This window comes from Rhyacophila brunnea, unplaced genomic scaffold (genome assembly GCF_057557595.1).
Source record: "Rhyacophila brunnea isolate RB1 unplaced genomic scaffold, BYU_Rbru_1.0 scaffold_17, whole genome shotgun sequence".
Lineage (NCBI taxonomy): Eukaryota > Metazoa > Arthropoda > Insecta > Trichoptera > Rhyacophilidae > Rhyacophila > Rhyacophila brunnea.
The window spans coordinates 18,799,170-18,818,024 of record NW_028232827.1 but is presented as its reverse complement, the minus strand read 5'-3'; the positions used below and the strand labels follow the sequence as shown (position 1 = coordinate 18,818,024).

General features: G+C 28.2%; 1 protein-coding gene across 1 annotated transcript in view; it reads right to left on the bottom strand.

Moving 5' to 3' along the window:
* Positions 1-18,855, bottom strand: part of LOC147073791 (metabotropic glutamate receptor 2-like) — a 411,881-nt gene that overhangs the window by 283,051 nt on the left and 109,975 nt on the right. Inside the window, exon 2 of the mRNA XM_085944815.1 lies at positions 14,370-14,512. Within this exon, the coding sequence (XP_085800941.1) occupies positions 14,370-14,512 (143 nt within the window). The remainder of the gene's footprint in view (positions 1-14,369; positions 14,513-18,855) is intronic.

Below are 18,855 nucleotides of genomic sequence, written 5' to 3'. Positions count from 1 at the left end.
CATACTTGGTCTGGGTGTAATTTTGCTCTTTCACTTGATGTGCGTACCCAATATCACCCCGCATAGATAGAGGTGCTCTATATTAATTTAAAATCCTCGTAGTAAAGTATTACAAAATATATGGTAAAATTATGCGCACACAATTTCAGGGAGAAAATTAAACCAAGGGCAAACAGTAAATTTTGATTTATGCTTTTTTCTACAGAATAATCCTCTGATTTTTAAATATTTTTTTTGACTCGAATAATAATTATACCTAGATGTAGGTAGTTGAATAAATTATAGTGATACTTCAATTAATTAGTTAGTAAATAATAGTAAACTATCATAAGTTCAAAATAATTAAATCCCACGATCACAAAAAATCGTAAAATTAATTGAGAACTTTTTTCAATTTAATAAACCATTTCATTCATTCAATTGCAAGATTTGAAAACATAGTACTTATTCTTTATATTGAACATACATTATTTGAAAACACCTCAGATAGGTATGTAGCTATTAGATTTTTTTTTCAAAACATACGATAGTTGATGGGGATTTGAAGTGGTTAGTAATTAGAGCGCTTAACTGATACTTTTATTTAAAACATAAAAAATGATAACCAGAAATTAATGCAATTTTAAAAGGATTTCATGTAAAAACTACTAGTTAATTTCGTCGTAATTAGATAGGTCATCTGTGGTTTAATTGATATAGCACGTTGGCGCAAATCCAGAGAACAGAAGTTTAAATCCCGTGAGCCATCATCGTATTTTTTCAAAAATAATTTTTCTAGTATTTTCAAATTATGTATATTTTTTCAATTCGTCAAGTGCTCATTTGAAAAAATGGTACTATATTATAATTAATAATTGTGTTAAATAAATAGTAATCTTCTTTATTATGGTTTTAAAATATTGTTTTCCTGATTCATTGATAAGCCTACAAACCCATCCTAAGAACGATCTAATTTCTCTGCTGTTTTATCCAAAATATAAAATACCTACAGCATAAATGTAAAATAAATATTGGTGAAAAATAAAAATAGAGCACTGTTGTTCGCTTATATCGAATTCGGCTAAAAGTGGTTACAAACGAACCAATTTGAAAAATGTGGATCGTTGTTCCATCAAGACTGTCTAATTTTTGTTTGGTAAATTGAACCGTTTTTGCATGCTCAATTTAAAAAAATTTCTGATATAACGAATAAAAATAAATAACTGTACATTAATGACGACCTTATATAAGTATTACTTTTAAATTATGGTAGAATTGTTGCTTCTGTAAGTACTAATTAAACTAGCTGAATTGTATCATGAAGTATGAAAATACTTTTTTTTAAATATGTAAAAATATGTTAAGTTTATTATTGAATTTAACATAAAAATATTTTATTTTTAAATATATATTAATTATTAAAACATCCTTTAAAGTAGATTACCAATAATTTTACTCAAAATTCTAACTACTTATTTTTACGCTGGGTAGGTACATCTGGTAGGTATCTACTAAATACTTTGAAGTAAAATATATACAAAATATAATTGCTAATATATAATATATTTATATATACTTAAATCAAATGTATACTTATAAAGATTTTTTCCCGAGAATATCGGTAAATAAATTGGCAAACAAGTCAACTCGTGTCGATGATACTCATTGCGTCACTGATTGCGATAGATGTAAAAAATCTCTGAATATTATGTACATTTAGGTGGTTGTTTCAAATTATTTATTATTCATTTTATATTATATTTCATAAAAAGAATCACTTGTGTATTATTCATTTAATAAAAAAAATATGATTATATATTATTTGATGTAAAAAATATATTACGGCGAATTAATTGCGATGTATCTATTACAAAGGTATTATTCGAAAACGATAGCGTACATAACGAGATCTACCAGGTAATAAAACCCTTACAAAAGTTTTGGTAAAATCTGGACGCTCGGATAGGCTTTCATATAAAATTGCGGCCCACTGTACTTAATTATTCAGCGTATCCCTAGTGGTAGGGAGGAAAAATTCATTAAGTTTTTCACGGAGCTCAATCGTGCCTCGCAGAATACTGTTTGCTTTAATGAAAAGCTACGTAGCTGACACAGTTAACATCTTCAAACACAGATATGACTAAGTAATGTTTATCGACTATAAAATAGAAAAGAACGTGAGAGACTAAGGAATTTTTACTTACAATTCTTTTGTTAGGAAAGCAAAGAATAATGATAAACATTATCAGATTATACTAAAGAGTATCTACAAATTCATCTTATAGCGTGATTTCTTTCAACATCTAATAATAATAATAAATGGTGGATGGTAACTAGATTTATATGAAAGACCAGATAAAAATTTCACACGATATATATTTGGGGATGATAGAGTAGAGAAGGATGAAGTCGTGGCTTGCTGGGATGTTTTGAGGCGAGTTTGTTGTTGATACCAAAATAAATAAATACAATGATAAAGATCACGGAGTGATGTTATAATGAAATTAGACGAACTGATGAGATTGACTTTATTATTGAACTGACGGGAGATGTACCGATATGTTAATATAACTGAGAGACTGGAATCAAGATGAGTAGTACGCCCAGTGACGGACTCGATGTGAGTAGTGCGCTGAATGATGAATCAATGAGTGGATTGATGAGTTATGGATTGTCTTTGCTATTTATACATATTATACAGATTACATGAGATATTGTCGCAATTAAACAAATCATAATATATCTCTATAATCTAGTTATGATTGAGGAAATGCTGACGATCGCGTCCGCTCCAATGTTTGGTTTTGACAACAAAACATACATATTGAAGTGTGTCACAAATTTAATGCTGAGTAGTATTATTGCTACAAATGCATTTTCTAACATAATAATTTAATACCTATTTTAAAGTCTTGTGTAAACTCAGTATTGATATTTTTGAATTATTAATATTGTATTTTTATCGTTAGATAATATTATTAAAAATAGCTTTAAGCCATAAAATAGTAATAAAAACATGTGTGTAATTAAATTAAAGTCTAAAGTAAAGTAAATAGAATTGAAATCATCATAAAATTGATAATACGACTCAATTCGATGATTAAATCTCGAAAAAGCAATAAACTCACAGCTATTACTATTTACTTTCTCAATGTTGTATGGAATTGGCAACAAAAAAGTAGCCGACTCAAGCCATATATGGACAGAGAAACTTTGAAAACCTATTACGTAGAGTTTTATTATCATAATTTATTTTAGAGTAAATTGTCTGTACAGACAAGAGCTTCATAATTATCGTTTTATTCTAAGATGTAGCGTACGAGTCGATCCAATCTACCGTATTTTATGATGTTGCCAACTCCAATGTGTCAACGATTATTATGAGCTCAATAACTCCTCAAAACAATTTATGGTATAATAAATCATGCCATATTTTATTAGGATGACAATTTTTTCCATACGTACACACATGCCCTTAAACCTTTATGGTAGTTTGCTACTAACTGTCGGGTTACAATAATTCAATGTGCGGAGATAAATTTTATCATTTATAAACGATTTTTTCTGTAGTTTGTTAAACGTTTTCAATAAAATATATTGAATTAGCACACACTTAAGTTTGTAACATTTTCTTATATGTATTCTTTTAAAATTAATTTAATTCGTATTAAGAAGAATACATAAATACACATACAATATTGCATTATTGGAATGATAACTTTAAGGCATGTTTGCATGTAATTAGTGCTAATAATTACTAATCACTGCTAGCGGTAATACCTCCACATGTAAACAGGCCGAATTAGTAATTAATAATAAGCATTAATATTGATAATAACCATCAGTATGTATTCAGCCTATTACTACGTGTCGATATTAGTGTGAGTAGCCAGTACTAAGGAATAGCAGGCGCAAGTCGTGTACCTTTGGACATTTTGTATTTTTTGTCATTGGTAATTTTTTTTCAACAATAAAACATGTTAAATGATTTTTTTATGTATTCATTGTTTATAAAATTGCGATGAAAAATGAAGGTATGCGGTTTTGTTAGAATAATCCCGTTGTAACACTAACTTCTTCTTCCAAACTTTTTTGTTTAACGTATTTAGCTGCAATCTATCGTAGTATTCTTCCTTGAATTAACTTCCTTATTAAAATTCTTGGTTAACGGCTTTATTAATGTCATCAATACTAAAATTCTTTCTTTCAAGACTTCCTTATTCTAAATAACAATTGTAAATTACTTTTATTCACCAGTTGTGTATCAATATATATATAACATGTACCTTTAAACGCGTCCAAAGGTACACGTAAAATTATCGTATCTACACGTACAAGCAGCATACTAAAATTACAAAATAAAATCACGTAATCTTGAGATCATAAATAGCCAATAATAAACATTATGACTAAAGAGAGCAGTTTTTTGGCTACAAATATGTTATTAATATTATATTAGGTATTATTTTTTTTGTAACATGCCATTAACTATAATAAAAACTTGGTGAAAAATGTTGTACGCTGAATTTAAAACACAGCGCATGCTTTATCGTTCATATTTTGATAGGTGAGTTTTGCCAAGTGACATAAATAGCAAGCATACGTATTTTTGGAGGATTTTTAGGTCCAAAAGTAAAAGCATTCAAAGGTTCACGACTTGCCCCTACTAAGCCTGAATATACAAGCAATTATTTATTTATATAGATGTAATTTATATACTTCTATATTTTAGTTATCAATGTATGTGGAGGTTTTTCGCGGTATACGAGGGAGGAAAAAATAGAAGGTCGTTATTGTTTGGAGGTTTTGAGAAGACTTTATTGATCGATACAAGAAAATAATAATATTTTAATAAAGATGACAGCGTGGGATTATAATCGCGGTGTACTGGTGAGATCGATGTGATCAAGAGATTGATTGTATTAATGAACTGAGAGACTTGATTCGAGTAGAATGACGATTTACTATGTCAAGCAAAGAGCATGTAACAATAGTGGTGCGTCGCGTGACAGACTCGATGAGTGAGTGATGGATTCACGGATTGTCTTTCCAATTTATACAAATGCACTACATATTTTACAAGAGATATTGTCGCAATTAACAAATAATAACATACTATATTGATCGAGTTAGGATTGAGGAAATGCTGAGAATCATTATCGCTCTATTGTTTTGTTTTAACAAAAAAACATACATATTAAAATGACGTACCATTAATTTAATGCCGAGTGGTATGATTGTTCCAGGTATAATCTCAATTTGATCGGTTGATCTTAAAGTTTTTTTGCAAAATATTATTTCACAATAAATATTAAAAGACCAGTAGTTTAAATATAAGTAAAAGTGAAATTATTACTGAATACATATAAGTTAATATTGAATTTTACATTGAGTTTTAAAATAGTGTCAGTTGCTTGTATTTATACGAGAATGATATTATATGTTTATGATATGTTATTAATTTTCCTTTATTTAGTTTAATTTGAATAACGATTAATATTAAATATCATACTATTATATATTACGTACGAATTAATTTATTATGTGACATATGAGATTGTAATTTTAAAATATAGAAATACCTACATGTATTTAGAATTAATCTCGCATACCTTTCATATGAATAGGTTTTTGCGTGACAAATATAATATTATGTATCACACGCTTTAAGATATTTAGCTTATACACAGATATAATATTTAATAACAGTCGTTTGCTAAAATATCTTCATCATGATTCATTGCCCTTTTTCCCATAATGGTCGTAAAGAAAATATGACTAGCATGATCTAAGAATAGGAATGTAGTCTGTGATGAGCTTAGTGTAGCAGGATTCTCGTAACGATGTTGTGACTGCTAAAACGAGAATAGTGAGAAAGTGATTAAATATTTATAAAATAATGCTTTTACTAATTGAAATAAAAGAATTTATTTCATACATCATATTCATTTTATTAAAGAACATAAAAATATCTTAATAAAAAGTAACTTTAAGGCCAGCCGTTGCAGTGATGTTACTTCAGGTTACCCAGCCTCTTTAATTGCAAATATTTCAGTTGATATGAACTTCGCCATCCTCATATTTTTTGTTAGTCATATAATCATCAATATTACTATTTGAACATCATCATCAATGTTACTATTTTTAAATCTATAGCATTATCCATTACATACATATAACCAGTGGCGGCTCGTCCATATGCAATGCGGAACTGCAGCACGCACAAGGAAATTGAGAAAAATGTAATATTATAATATTATACATAAATTTATGTATATTGTATGAAAATATCAATATTATTTAAGCATATTAAACTTGCCCGCGCACCGATACATCTAATTATAATTATCATACACCGCGATGAAAGTGATGCATCGCGTGATTTCATGCAGTACCATTTTTGATAGAATATGCTCGAATGGGCGAAGGAAGACCGCTCAGAGCTTAGTCTGGTACTGCTGCTTTGGCAGTATTTTCGTGTTGAGAACGTTATAGGGTACAGCGGGTCTGAGTTAGACGTGGTGCGTGGCGCGTGGCGCGAGTCGCGACAGATGTCGAGAGCGAACTAAAACGTGATAGACCTTCTTTCAAGGAAAAAAGACAGCAGAATCAATTTTATAATGAAATAAACACACTTCTAATGTTTAATTTTAATAAATTTGATGTTAATAGTAAAATGTAATCCAAATAAACATTTATTTTTATTTTTAATCAACCGCAGCACCCCCAGATATAATATCAACGAGCCGCCACTGCATATAACTGAATGATATGCATCAAATTTCGGTTAACTATGCTATCATAAAGCATGGTATTCATAATAATATATTGATGCAAGATATTCAATACTAGACCTGCCCAGCTAATCAGACAGTAGACTTAAGACTAGATTTTTTGTAGGATGTAAGTATGTATGGTATAATTAAGTTTTGATGTCTTTTTGATATTTTTAAAGATAAAACAAATATAAATTTTATTAAATTATGAAGAGATCTTATTAGATTTATGTACATTGCCAAAATAAGCATTTCTCTTTTGCTAACTGTATTATCTCGTACGGTAACCTAAAGTGACATTACCGGAATGGACGGATTTTTTTAGCATGGTGAAGGAAAGGTTAAGTACATATTGTTTAGTATGATAAAGATATATTAATTGAGTTAGCATTTACTTGGTAGAATTCCATTTTACAAGAAATGAAAATATAATTAATATTAAATTCTACAGGCTTTTTTAAAAAGGTTTGTCGATAGCTATTTCGGTTGTAACACCATTATCAAGACTATTCAGATAGGCCGTTTGCCTTTGCTTAAATACTATACGTGTATAGATAGAGACAGAATACATTTTCTTATTCGTTCCAGCAATATTATGAATTTTTACATTATTATTAATTGTAATATTATTAATACTTTGAAAACCCTAAGTGGGTTTTTTAAAATGGATATCGAAATTTTCAAAATTTTTCAAAATTACAGTATTCGATGGTTATTTATTGACATTATTGATCAATTAAAATATTATTAGTATAATTGTCTTAATCGTGTGTTTAGATTATATTTAATAGTGGCGACGAATACATTACCAAATTTTCATTAATTATGTCATTACTTTTGGATAATTCGCGATTAATTTCCAACTGTTCAAGTAAATTTAATTTTAAACCTTTATTACATATATGCAAACATTGTGGCGTTTCATTGTTACTGATGCTATGCGAGTTTAATAAAGGTTTTAGAGTTTAATAGGTTAATAAAAACTCGTTTTGAAGAGCACCTCCGGTCTTTTAAGAATGGTAAAACAGATTCTCAGTTTGCTAAACATTTGATATCAAACTCGCATAGCATCAGTAACAATGAAACGCCACAATGTTTGCATATATGTAATAAAGGTTTAAAATTAAATTTACTTGAACAGTTGGAAATTAATCGCGAATTATCCAAAAGTAATGACATAATTAATGAAAATTTGGTAATATATTCGTCGCTACTATTAAATATAATCTAAACACACGATTAAGACAATTATACTAATAATATTTTAATTGATCAATAATGTCAATAAATAACCATCGAATACTGTAATTTTGATAAATTTTGAAAATTTCGATATCCATTTTAAAAAACCCACTTAGGGTTTTTAAAGTATTAATAATATTACAATTAATAATAATGTAAAAATTCATAATATTGCTGGAACGAATAAGAAAATGTATTCTGTCTCTATCTATACACGTATAGTATTTAAGCAAAGGCAAACGGCCTATCTGAATAGTCTTGATAATGGTGTTACAACCGAAATAGCTATCGACAAACCTTTTTAAAAAAACCTGTAGAATTTAATATTATTTATATTTTCATTTCTTGATAAAGATATAGTTTTTTATGTAAATTAAACAGTTAAAAATTAGGTTATATAGATTAATTTAATTAAAATCCGAATAAAAATATGAGAAAAAATATAAAAAATATCCATGTATGTTTTAAATAAGCTATAATTATGTATGTCTAAGGTAAGATGGCTATTTTGCCACCTAGTCGTATATAAATACGTTATTCCAAGTTTACAAGTAACATATAGATATAAACCCTACGATGGCCGCACGGCTTAAGCGTCGGCCTGTAGTGTCGTGGGCCCCAGGTTTGAATCCTGGGTCTGGCAAGTACACATATCGTTTTTCAATTTGCGTAAGAGTTAGAGTATGGGCCTCATAGGTTGAGCAAGTGGCTGATATCCATTTCTCGTAAAAACAAAATATATAAATACAAACTTCCACTTTGTGGAGGCCCATAATAATATTATTTTAATAAGATCATATTATGATCTTATTAAGATCGGACATGGCCGAAAGAAAATAGATATAATAGAATGATACTCACTATGGTATTGAATGAAACTATTTTGGTGAATTTAAAATAAATTATTTTATTATTATAATGTTTTAAAGTTAAATTCCAAGTAAGTAAATTGCGTCTCAATATGTTTTGGGGGTCTAGGACGATTTGGCACTTGGTAATTGGGATTTGGTAATTGGCCGCCGGTACAATCGGACGCCGGCCCAATTGGACGCCGACCCAATTCGACGCCGACCCAATTGGCCTCCGGAAGCATTGGACGCCGCACAGTTGAATTAAATGCGCAAAGGACTATATAGACGTACGTTACAATTTGTTGGAGTAAATAAGCAAGTCAGTATAAAATGCTTCTATCTTCTCAGTAGTTGTACCTTATACATTTCGCGCTTGACACATTTTTAATATAGATTGAGAATAATTATGATGTTTATTAAAAGAAAATAATTTTTGCCTCGCTAAAGCTTAAAGATGTGCATAATCAATTAATTTATTGTCTATTCATGGGTACTTATTTATATTTAAAACAAATATTTAAAATAATGTTAGAATGAAAATTACATTTTATTTCAGCGTTTTATTGACTTAATATTATAATAAAGCTTAAACATGTATATTATTATGCATAAATGCGTATTTTAAGATAGTATGAAATTACAAACAAAATATTAAGTAAGTTTTCTGCTAAGTATAAATGTTTCAGTAGTTTGATTGATAAACTACTTAGGTACTGGGTGCCGGACAAAATCCCAAAGGCCAAAATCCCGAATGGCCGAAATCCCGAAAGCCGAAATCCCGAACGCTGAAATCCCGAATGGCCGGAATCCCGAATGGCCGGAATCCCGAAGGCCGAAATCCCGAAAATTAAAAAAAATACAAACATCAATAATTGCGCAATTTTTGCAAGAGACACGAAAACCCATTTTTTGTGGAAATATTAAAAAAATGCAAATTACAAACATCAATAATTGCGCAATCGTGAATTGCGCAATTTTCGCGAGAGACACAAAATCCATTCGTTCTACAAAATGGTCTCTTTTGACAAAAAATGCGCAATCGGAAAAACCCATTTTCCGCAAAAATGGGATTTGTCTCTCTTACAAAAACTGCGCTCACGATTGCGCAATTATTGATGTTTGTATTTTACATTTTTTTATATTTCCACAAAAAATGGGTTTTTGTCTCTCTTGCAAAAATTGCGCAATTATTGATGTTTGTATTTTTTTATTTTTCGGGATTTCGGCCATTCGGGATTTCAGCATTCGGGATTTCGTCCGGCACCCAGTATCTAAGTAGTTTATCAATCAAACTACTGAAACATTTATGCTTAGCAGATAACTTACTTAATATTTTGTTTGTAATTTCATACTATCTTAAAATACGCATTTATGCATAATAATATACATGTTTAAGCTTTATTATAATATTAAGTCGATAAAACGCTGAAATATAATGTAATTTTCATTCTAACATCTAAAATTATTTTTAATATCTGTTGTAAATATAAATAAGTACCCATGTATAGACAATAAATTAATTGATTTTGCACATCTTTAAGTTTTAGCGAGGCAAGAATTATTTTATTTTAATAAACATCATAATTTATAATAATTATTCTTAATCTATATTAAAAATGTGTCAAGCGCGAAATGTATAAGGTACAACTACTGAGAAGATAGAAGCATATTAAACTGACTTGCTTATTTACTCCAACAAATCGTAACGTACGTCTATTCTTTTGCGCATTTAATTCAACTGTGTGGCGTCTAATCCTCCCGGAGGCCAATTGGGTCGGCGTCAAATTGGGTCAGCGTCCAATTGGGCCGGCGTCCGATTGTACCGGCGGCCAATTACCGGAGGCCAATTGGCGGAAGCCAGTTCGCGGTGCCAAATCGTCCCATGTTTTGGATATGTTATATTATTATAGTAATCAGGTTTACCTTGTATTTGTTAGTTACGTACTAAGGTTTGCAATCATAGGCAGAATTTTTAATCCAAATATAAGTAAGTATTTATTTAAGGCAAAGTCTTCACTGAGCCCTTTTTAAAGAGGCATCAAGCGGAAAAATACGAAGCTTGCAATTTGAGATATTTTTTTGATAATTTACAATTTCAACTGTATTAATGAATAAATATGTACCTGAAAACATTAAAAAAATATATTTTTTATTTTAAGTCAAAGATAAACTTACTTTTGTAAAAAATGTAATAAAATGTGAATTTGTTGAATCGGACCGCACCCTATTATTACATATATTTTATGGTCATATTTATTATTAAAATTTAGTTTATAATAGGGTGTGGTTTGATATAAAAAATTCACATTTTATTACATTTTTTACAATTGTAAGTTTATCTTTGACTTAAAATAAAAAATATTTTTCTTTTTAATGTTTTCAGATACATATTTATTCATTAATACAGTTGAAATTGTAAATTATCAAAAAAATGTCTCAAATTGCAAGCTTCGTATTTTTCCGCTAGGTGTCTCTTTAAAAAGGCTCAGTGAAGACTTTTTGTTTATTTGGTACCCACTACCGATGTTATTTATATTACAAAAAACCCTACCGACTAGACATTTTACATTAGGAACACGTTTTCTTTGATTGCAGATTTAGTATATTATACAAAATTGTAAAATTATGTATAATATCTCTGAAACCCAAAATCCCGTGAAAGTAGGAGGTGGATGGTATTTATCATATTTTTTATAAATACATCGTTTACAAAAATAGGTTTTTTATGAAAAGACATCGATAATAATATAAGTAAGTAGGTATACAAAATTTTAAATAAATAAAAAAAAATTTTTAATCCCGGTAATCTAGGGTCGAGATAATGAGAGAAATCCCGGGATTAAAAGTCCTTGTATCCTTGCTTATTTATGAACGCGGCTGTATGTAATAATTGATCAATATGCTTGTTACATCAATATTGAGATTTTAACTGATGTAGCTGACGGTCGACAGACATGCTAAAATAATATCATGTTAAAAAAACCCCTGCATCCTGAGTAAATAAAAAAGCATTTATCCAAAACGGATATATTGAAAAAGTTTTGAACATTGATAAAATATTTTATTATGAACTTCTGTTATTTTCAATTTAAAGTTAAAGAAAAAATTCCTTCAACATATTTTGTATGTTTCAGATCTTTTAATTTAACTTGAAAAATAATATACTTTTATATTATTTCATGAAAGAAGTTGTTATAAAAGCGTTTGAGGAGAAAAATTCTACCACATTTTTCTAATATCATTTTTTTCATAAATTTTTATTTTGACACGCATGGACACGTAAACTTTTTATGAAACAACTATTAGCTCTTAGAAATTTGATATAAAAATGTTTTAAAAGATTTTTTTCACGCGGAGTGTCAGATAAACAAAAATTATTATATTTAACCTCGTGTGAAATGCACTCAACATTTTATTTTCAGAGTGCTTTTTTATATAGATTCAAATTGAAATAACCCAACCTTCAACTGTCAAAAGCAGAAATATGTTCGAAATTATGTAACATATTGTATATTTAACTGAAATAAATAATTTATTTTTATTATTATTTTATCGAAGTGTGTACCGACTTGACATAAATTACAAGCCTTTTCCATAAATTCACAAGATCAATACTATATAGGGATGATTTTTTTGGTACTGTTCGGTTATACGGAATACAGCGAAAAACGCATTTTGAAAATAGCCGATAAACTAGATTATTTGTTAGGTTAACCTAACCAAACCTAACCTAACCTAACCCAACCTAACCTAACCCAAACTAACAAATAATCCAGTTTATCGGCTATTTTAAAAATGCGTTTTCCGCTGTATTCCGTATAACCGAACAGTACCATTTTTTTTATTTCAGTATTTTATTCTGAAGCTATACAATTATATTTTATTATAATATGCGTTTATTATATTTTTCAAATTTCATTATTCCTCATGTCAGGCTCACTAGGCACCGATATCGAGGGCTGTGCAACTGGTAAATGCACCCCCTAGAGATATATACATTTTTCGTGATGTGATGTGCTAAGTATTTTGTTTTTAAAATTCTATTTTATTGTTTAATTTGTATTTTTCTATTGTTATTATTGTTTTTTCCTTGCAACAAAATTATTTTTTCATTAGTTTTTTCTCTACTAATTTGATTTAACTGTATTTTTATTTTAAATGTCAAGTTGTGAAAATCTTGAATTGATATTTGGTTATATTGTGCTCAATGTGTTTTTTTTAATATTAATACATATATTATAATACCCATTCCCAATTAACTACTGTAATGCTAGTACTACTAATAATGCTTGAAAATTAAATAATTTCTTTGAGAAATACAATAAATTAAAATGAATAATCTAATAATGAAATTGTGGAATTTGAAATTTACTTTTCATAAAAATGTTAACCTAAGATTTTTATTTAGTTGACTGTTTAGTCATTAAGCCAGCCTGATGTAACAATAAAGTAAGAGGTTGTATCAACCTGAGTTATTCTTTCAGTCCTTTGTTAATCGCAGCCCATTTTCAGAGGATGTGACCAGCATCCAGAAAGGTATTAATTAACTCATTTACAATATGCCCTTTCTGACTTCCCGTCTAACCAAGCTGTCGAGGCCTAAGAATAAACTAGATTATTTTAGAATATAAGGGATATTGTGAATGTATTGTCATTATTTTATATATGTATGCAGTATCTAAGTATATATTTTTTTAAAGAAGAAACTAATTTTATTAAGTAAAAAAATATTATTTTTCCTATCGCGCTGTAGAATTGCATATAAATTAATAAAAATAAAATAAGAAATATCATTGGTTACTTACTTAAAATATTATAAAATAGTATTGCCATATATATTTAATTGTAGGTCTATATTCCGTTATAGTTTTTATTTTCCATGTATACAATGTATAGTTTTAATGGGAAAAAAATATTAACCGTTTGTATAACCCATTGTATTTTCACATTTAAACTTTAAACACAGACTGAACAAAACAACTTTTGAAATTGATTAAGCCACGGAGTTTAAATACGAGCATTATAAGAATATGTTAGTAACTACCCTAATATAATCATGCAAGTATATAGTTGTTAATGATTGCTTAGTAATTTAACTATTAAAAATAGGATCCATTGAGTGAAAAAAATGATGTGGATTGGCATTATTAGTATTAGCTTATAATAGTAGCTTTACCAAAAGCCATTGTCAAATATGGGAATAGTATTTCAAATTATTATTATTGCCTACATAATAATATTAGGAATATATATATATATTTTCCCTTGTATATAATATATTTGCTTCGATTTATAAATAAATCTTTGAAGACTAGATAGCTATATAAAAATATTTACAGTTATATAATAAAGATTAAGAATTATATTCTACGGTGTTCATAAGACTTTTATTATGAAATATAGTGTCTCGAGAACTTGCAAATTTTCTCTCCAGTGAAAGTCTCATTTTTACAATAGAATTCATTGTGATAAAAGATTTTCTTGTACATCTACTTTAAGATTTTAATTAGAAGTATCTTACCTGTGGAATTTTAAACAGTCTGAGAAGATTAGCCACTTGAATGCTCGTTACACTAGATGCAGCTCCCACAACGCCAGATATCACCTTTTTCACTTGAGTTTTATTGCAATGGTACTCGGCACCGTCTATATTGCTGATAGAACCTGTGAACAAAGAAAGAAAAAACTATTAATACATTGATATATTTATAAACACTACCTCTTTAATCCCGGTGTAAAGTGATAAGTCAATATATCAATACGCTTAATTAACCTAATGCATTTAATTTAATTTGTTTCCATAAAAGCCTTCAAAAATACATACTAAAATAATATATAAGACTAAGTGGAATTATATACATCTTTTACTTATACACACTGAGTCATTGTGTCCAAATCATTCGATCTGATGGTATGTTTTTTTATATATTACTGCCATCTTTGTAATTTAAGACAATGTAATAAAATAATTAAATTTGATGTACGTTACTATAATAATAATAAATTTAATCTTGCTTCAACAGCTTTTTAAGGAATCTACAGACAGCTCCACCCGGAAGAAGAATGGTTTGTCTGGCTGTGTTTCGGAGGATATTTCATATTAAATAAATAATTCTATATTACTAGTATATTATATTCCATCTTTAAAGTAACTAATTTTATTGATTTTGGTTTTGTATTATTCCATTTGAGTCATTTTTGAGACCCAGTTTCACCTTTTGGTATCATCATGCGCTATGCATACTCGCTAATCAAAGACGTACTCTGACACAGAATATTATCTAGTTTTTGCTTATATACTAAATCAATAAATTAACTAAATACGTATGTATGAAATCCGAAGTGTATAATTATTTCCAAACTTGATTATATATACATAGCTAATATAGTTGAAAGTGCGGGAGACACGTTTTGAGTTAAGTATACAGATTTAAATGTGTATTCACGTTCTGTTAATGCTGAAAATTTGGGAGTCTAATGTCACATAGTTTTCAAAATACTTAGTTTTAAAACGACGGTAGTCCAATTATATTTTGGTACTGAAAGAGTGGATGTCCAATTTAAGTAATTTTTGCTTTGAGCTGTTATAATAAAAAGATTAATTGTGAAAGTGCGGAAGTCTAACATATTACGAAGTTTTAGTCCAAATGCGAGTGAGTATTTATCTAGATTAGCAACACTGAAGTCACACTTGGACTGTATTTTTGGCCGTCACCCATTTCATCGAATGTTTTAGTGTATTTAAGGTTTAAAAATTAATCTGAAATCAAATAATATTTGGCTTGGTTTACGCAGGGCTTAATTACTTTTGTAAAAACTAACTATCACTATATGCCTATTGTAATCTTAGTTAAATGAAAACAAATACATACGTATTATAAGTTAAAATATTTCCATTAATGTGCAATATTTATGTTGAACTTTAGGGCTGCCTCTATTCTTTTGACAGTGTTAAATATAATATGCTTTCACGAAGTGCATGCCTTATTCGGGTGAGTGATAGAATAACTTAATATAGGTAAGTTATCGCCCAAAATACATTCTCAACTATTCGTTTATTTACAATAACTCATAAATTAAATTATATTGTTATTTATTATTATAAAAAACAAAATATTAAAATAATTTTATAATATATCCAATGGTCAATAACGATAGTAAACGTACAAAAAACCAAATAAAAAAAGTTTGAATTTAATTATAGTTCACTATTCTATGCAAAATATTCAAAAATGTTTTTGAAAGTAAAGTTAAATAAACACTAGACAGAGTATTATTTTTGAATAGTTTCTGCAATGAAAGAGTAAGTTAAGTTAAATACTAAAACAGAGACGAATCGCTTACCTTCGTATTTTTTATAATAGGGTGATAACCAAAATAGCTATCGGATTACAAGCCAATATCTATATTTAAAATATAATTGTTTATGTTATTATTTTGTAAAACGGAATTCGAGCAAGTAAATGATAACTCATAGTTATAAAATATAAGATATCTGTAATCATAAAAGTATCGAGAATTTAAATATTATAACCACTTCCTTCATGAAGACCTAGATGAATTGAATTTGCCTACTGGTACGGTTTTATGTTACTTATTGCGAATATCAGATATTATTATTTATAAAAGTTATATTTATTGATCTACTTTACTGAGCCTTTTTTAAAGAGGCACCTAGCGGAAAAATACGAAGCTTGCAATTTGAGACATTTTTTGATATTTTACAATTTCAACTATATTAATGAATAAATATGTATTTGAAAATATTAAAAAGAAAAATATTTTTTATTTTAAGTGAAAGATAAACTTACAATTGTAAAAAATGTAATAAAATGTGAATTTGTTAAATCGGACCGCACCCTAATATTACATATATTTTATGGTCATATTTATTATTAAAAATTATTTTATTAAGTTTTCTAAGCATCACTTAAGCGATTTTTGATTAATTCATAGTTTTAATATTTTTTATATATATTTTAAAAAACATCAATTTTTATAAAAAATATAAATGTGTATAACTTGAATTCCTTTTTATTTTTTAAATTTTAATAATAAATATGACCATAAAATATATGTAATAATAGGGTGCGGTCCGATACAACAAATTCACATTTTATTACATTTTTTACATTTTGTAAGTTTATCTTTGACTTAAAATAAAAAATATATTTTTTTAATGTTTTCAGATACATATTTATTCATTAATATAGTTGAAATTGTAAATTATCAAAAAATTGTCTCAAATTGCAAGCTTCGTATTTTTCCGCTAAGTGCCTCTTTAAAAAAGGCTCAGTGAAGACTTCGCCTTAATAGATTTATTAGATAATTATATTTCTTTTTCTTTATTGAATTATGGAAATGGCATAGGTATTTTATTAAAATAAACTTTTGATGTGTATAAAACAAAATGTTTGTGTAATAAAATATATTAAATTAAGTCAAATCAAATAAATTCCTTCGACATGCAGAAACTTGGCGCAAGTTTGGAAAGTTAAACTTCTGGTTTAGGAATAGCAACAGAATTTCACGGAGTCAAGTAGCTGAAAGTTAGCAATATGAGCTTCGACAGTTTTCAGTCCTTGAAACTAATTCAACTTATATAGATATGGTGGAATAACTCTCACCGTTCCGAGCTATCAGTCAGATAAGACGATTGAAAATTTGATATAGCGTTATATTATGTATACATAGAATAAAGTTATATTACCTGCTTGTGGTTACAAGTTTGAGTTGATAAGTTCAACGTTTACAATGAAAAACGTTTTCAAGATACCGGTTGTAAAATAGTTTGCCATTGATTTAGTATGTACTACGTGGATAGTAAAATAACTTATAATATTATATTATATACGTAAACTGCGTATATTTTGCTGACGTATTTAGATAAATTTCTTGTTTAAAGTTTCAATATGTATGATTTTATAATGATGATGATTTTGAGCACTAATAGTGATTGCAATTGGTATATAGTACAGGGTTATTAAATTTGTAGGTACTATAGATTTTAAAATTGTCATAGCAGTCATTTTTTTCCTATTCCCCCCAAAATTGACATTTGTGTTTAGTATTGTTTGGAAAATTATCATGAAAATATTCACAATTTTATTGTACAGCGTATACAAATTGTTTAAATTTATTACTACAATTTTGATTCTAATAGAGCTACATTTCAGGGATTACGTGAAATTTATGGTCAAAATAATCGACCTACAGAGCTTACTATTTGTAATTTAATTTAAAAAATCATGTCAAATGGTAGTTTATTTATGACGTAAAAAATCGAACTCGTCGAAAAAGGTAAATGTACTGCTGAAATTATCGATGTTTTGAATCGATGTGTGGATGAAAATCTGAACAATCAATTACACGTCTAGTATGTCACATTTGATGTGTCAAAATTTTGCTTATTGGGCATTAGAGCGACTTCAAACACCACCATTATTTTGTAAAAAAATCATCAGTGATGAAACTCATTTATGGTTTAATTCTTGAAACATATTTATACCTGGTAGTTGTTATTGGATTGTATTTTTTTTTAAATGAAAATGGCAATGCAGTTACTGTCAATGCAGACCACTACAGAAACATGATTACTGATTTTTTCTGGCACAAATTAGATGATTTTGATCTGGAATATATGTAGTTCCAACAAGATGATGCAACATAGCACACAGCTTGTGATACAATCAACTAATTGAGGAAAAATTCAATACATATACATGTCTTCTTTTTGATAACCCTTTATTATTAGAGATACTATCAGTTGCAAAAAATTTTTGTTGATTTTAGTTAATCAGAAACATAATATGCATACTTCAGCAGTCTGTATGCACTAGTTTAAGTGATACATAACATCAAGCAAGAATAAATAGTGATAAATGTATATTTTAAAATTGTATATATCTCAATCCGGTGGATGCTTAAGAGATGACACGTCATTTATTACACGAAAGCTATACATGTCTTAGTAGGCGTAATATAATAAAAAATAGCAGCCACAAGAT